At 55.3% G+C, this 2,034-nt stretch overlaps 1 protein-coding gene across 1 annotated transcript in view; it reads left to right on the top strand.

The window, feature by feature from the left end:
• Nucleotides 1-2,034, top strand: part of Col5a3 (collagen type V alpha 3 chain) — a gene marked incomplete at both ends in the record, with an annotated part of 34,845 nt that overhangs the window by 8,133 nt on the left and 24,678 nt on the right. The window contains 3 exons of the mRNA XM_033759587.1: nt 1,189-1,236; nt 1,308-1,349; nt 1,744-1,806. Coding sequence (XP_033615478.1) covers nt 1,189-1,236; nt 1,308-1,349; nt 1,744-1,806 — 153 coding nt within the window. The remainder of the gene's footprint in view (nt 1-1,188; nt 1,237-1,307; nt 1,350-1,743; nt 1,807-2,034) is intronic.

The following is a 2,034-nucleotide window of genomic DNA, read 5'->3' as shown; positions in this document are numbered from 1 at the left end:
AATTTTTTTTTTTTTTTGAGACAGGATCTTGCTATGTAGTTCTAAAGCATGACTTAAAGAAAAACAAGTTCTTCCCAGCCTTGGGCAGCCCCCCCTTGGGTCACCCCCACTCCCCTGTTGCTGTAACTCCTTGTTCTGGTACAGATAAAACTGGCAGCTCTGACCTGTAAACAAAGTCTGTGACACTCTGTTCTCACAGATTCAGAAGGCTCTGGCTCCTTGTAAGGCTAAGTCACTAACTGCTTTGTCTCGATTCTGTAACCCTATTTCTTGCCACTAGAAAGGCCACCCCATTCGACCAAATGTATAAAACTGGAGCTGGGGCTGAGGATTTAACTCAGTGGCACTGCTCCTGCCTGGCAAGTGCAAGGTCCTGAATTCAATTCCCAGTACTAAGAAAACAACAACAACAACAAAACTAGAGCCGGGCGTGGTGGCGCACGCCTGTAATCCCCAGCACTTGGGAGGCTGAGGCAGGAGGATCGCTGTGAGTTCGAGACCAGCCTGGGCTACCTAGTGAGTTCCAGGTCAGTCTCAACTATGCAGTGAGACCCTGTCTAAAAACAAAAACAAAAACAAAAACAAAAACAAAAAACAAAAAACAAAGACAACAAAAACAACAAAAAAACCCACTAGAACGTATTCTTTGTTCTGGGTTCAACCTTTGGATATGAGTCCAGTGTCCAAATAAAATAAAATCCTCCAGTTTCCCAGTGATCTCTCCAGTGTCTTGCAATCCCACCAACACTCCAGGCTGGCCTTGAACTCACTACATAGCCCAGGCTGACCTCAAACTCAGGGATCCTCCTGCCTCAGCCTCCCGAGTGCTAGATGACAGGCGTGCGCCACCTCACCCAGCTTGCCCAGTCTACTCTAATTCACTCCTCTTCCTGCGGGACATGAACACTCACGAGTCACCTGGGGGCCGTGCAGGCAGAAGCTCCCTGTAACCAGCCACAGTGGTCGAGTACCGTTTCCAGCACCCCGCAGCGAAAGGCGGACCCTGACTGACACCCGTGAGGGGTCCTGCCCTTCACCTTGCTGTACCAGTGACACGGTTGGGTGATGCTGGAGACCGAGCTTTCCCGGGGCTAAAGGAAGGACAGGAAGGGGCACGGTGTGGGCGCACCCGGGTGTGTTTACCAGTTGGGTGCTGAGAATGCGGCTGTCACCTCTTCTCTCTCCCAGGGAGCTGGAGAGAAGGGATCCAAGGGCGAACCTGCAGTCGTTGAGCAGGTGAGGAGATGGGGACTCTGAGGGTCCGGGCCCTCTCTAGAGCAGGGGGTCACACACCTGTTTCCCACCAGGGGCAGAGGTTTGAGGGACCTCCAGGAGCCTCGGGACCCCGAGTGAGTATCAGCCTCGGTTCTGTCTTCTTGGTGTTTGAGGCAGGGCTTCGCTATGTAGCCCAAGCTGGCCTCAAACTCACGGCGGTCCTCCTGCCTCAGCCTCCCCGGTGCTGGGACCACGCCTGAGTCTCAGCCCCCTCTTCCTGTCTTTCTTTTCTAGTTGGGGTATGTGTGAGCCCCTGGGGTGGGGGCTTGGGTGGGGTGTTCCCTGATCACATAGAAGAAGCCCTTTGATAGTCACGGGGGTTGGGGTATAGAGCTGGGGCAATGGGGTCCGTGTACAGCTGGGAGGCGGCTCAGCGGTGGGTGAGGAGGTTGGGGCCAAGGGGGGGTGGAAGTGGCCTGGCTCGAACCTTTGTGCTTCCTGTGATGGCTGTTTCTCTGTCCCCAACAGGGGGTGTCTGGTCCCTCAGGCCCCTCTGGGCCCCCAGGATTCCCCGGGGACCGCGGTCCACCGGTAAGAGGCTCCCTGGGGTGGCCCTTGGCAGGGCTGCAGGACGGCAGGGGAGCGGGAGTCGGGACAGGGGCTGAGGGGCTGGGCCAGGCCACCCTCTGTGAGCAATGTCACTGCTCCTCTTCTGTCCCCAGGGGGTGGTGCCCTGCTCCCACCCTGTTCCCTCCTCTGTTCTCCTTTCTTTACCTTTTCTTTCTTTCTTTCTTTCTTTCTTTCTTTCTCTTTCTTTCT

Source organism: Fukomys damarensis, unplaced genomic scaffold, assembly GCF_012274545.1.
Source record: "Fukomys damarensis isolate Sample0158 unplaced genomic scaffold, DMR_v1.0_HiC HiC_scaffold_37, whole genome shotgun sequence".
NCBI classification, from domain to species: Eukaryota; Metazoa; Chordata; class Mammalia; order Rodentia; family Bathyergidae; genus Fukomys; species Fukomys damarensis.
This window is presented reverse-complemented; position numbering and strand designations above follow the sequence as displayed.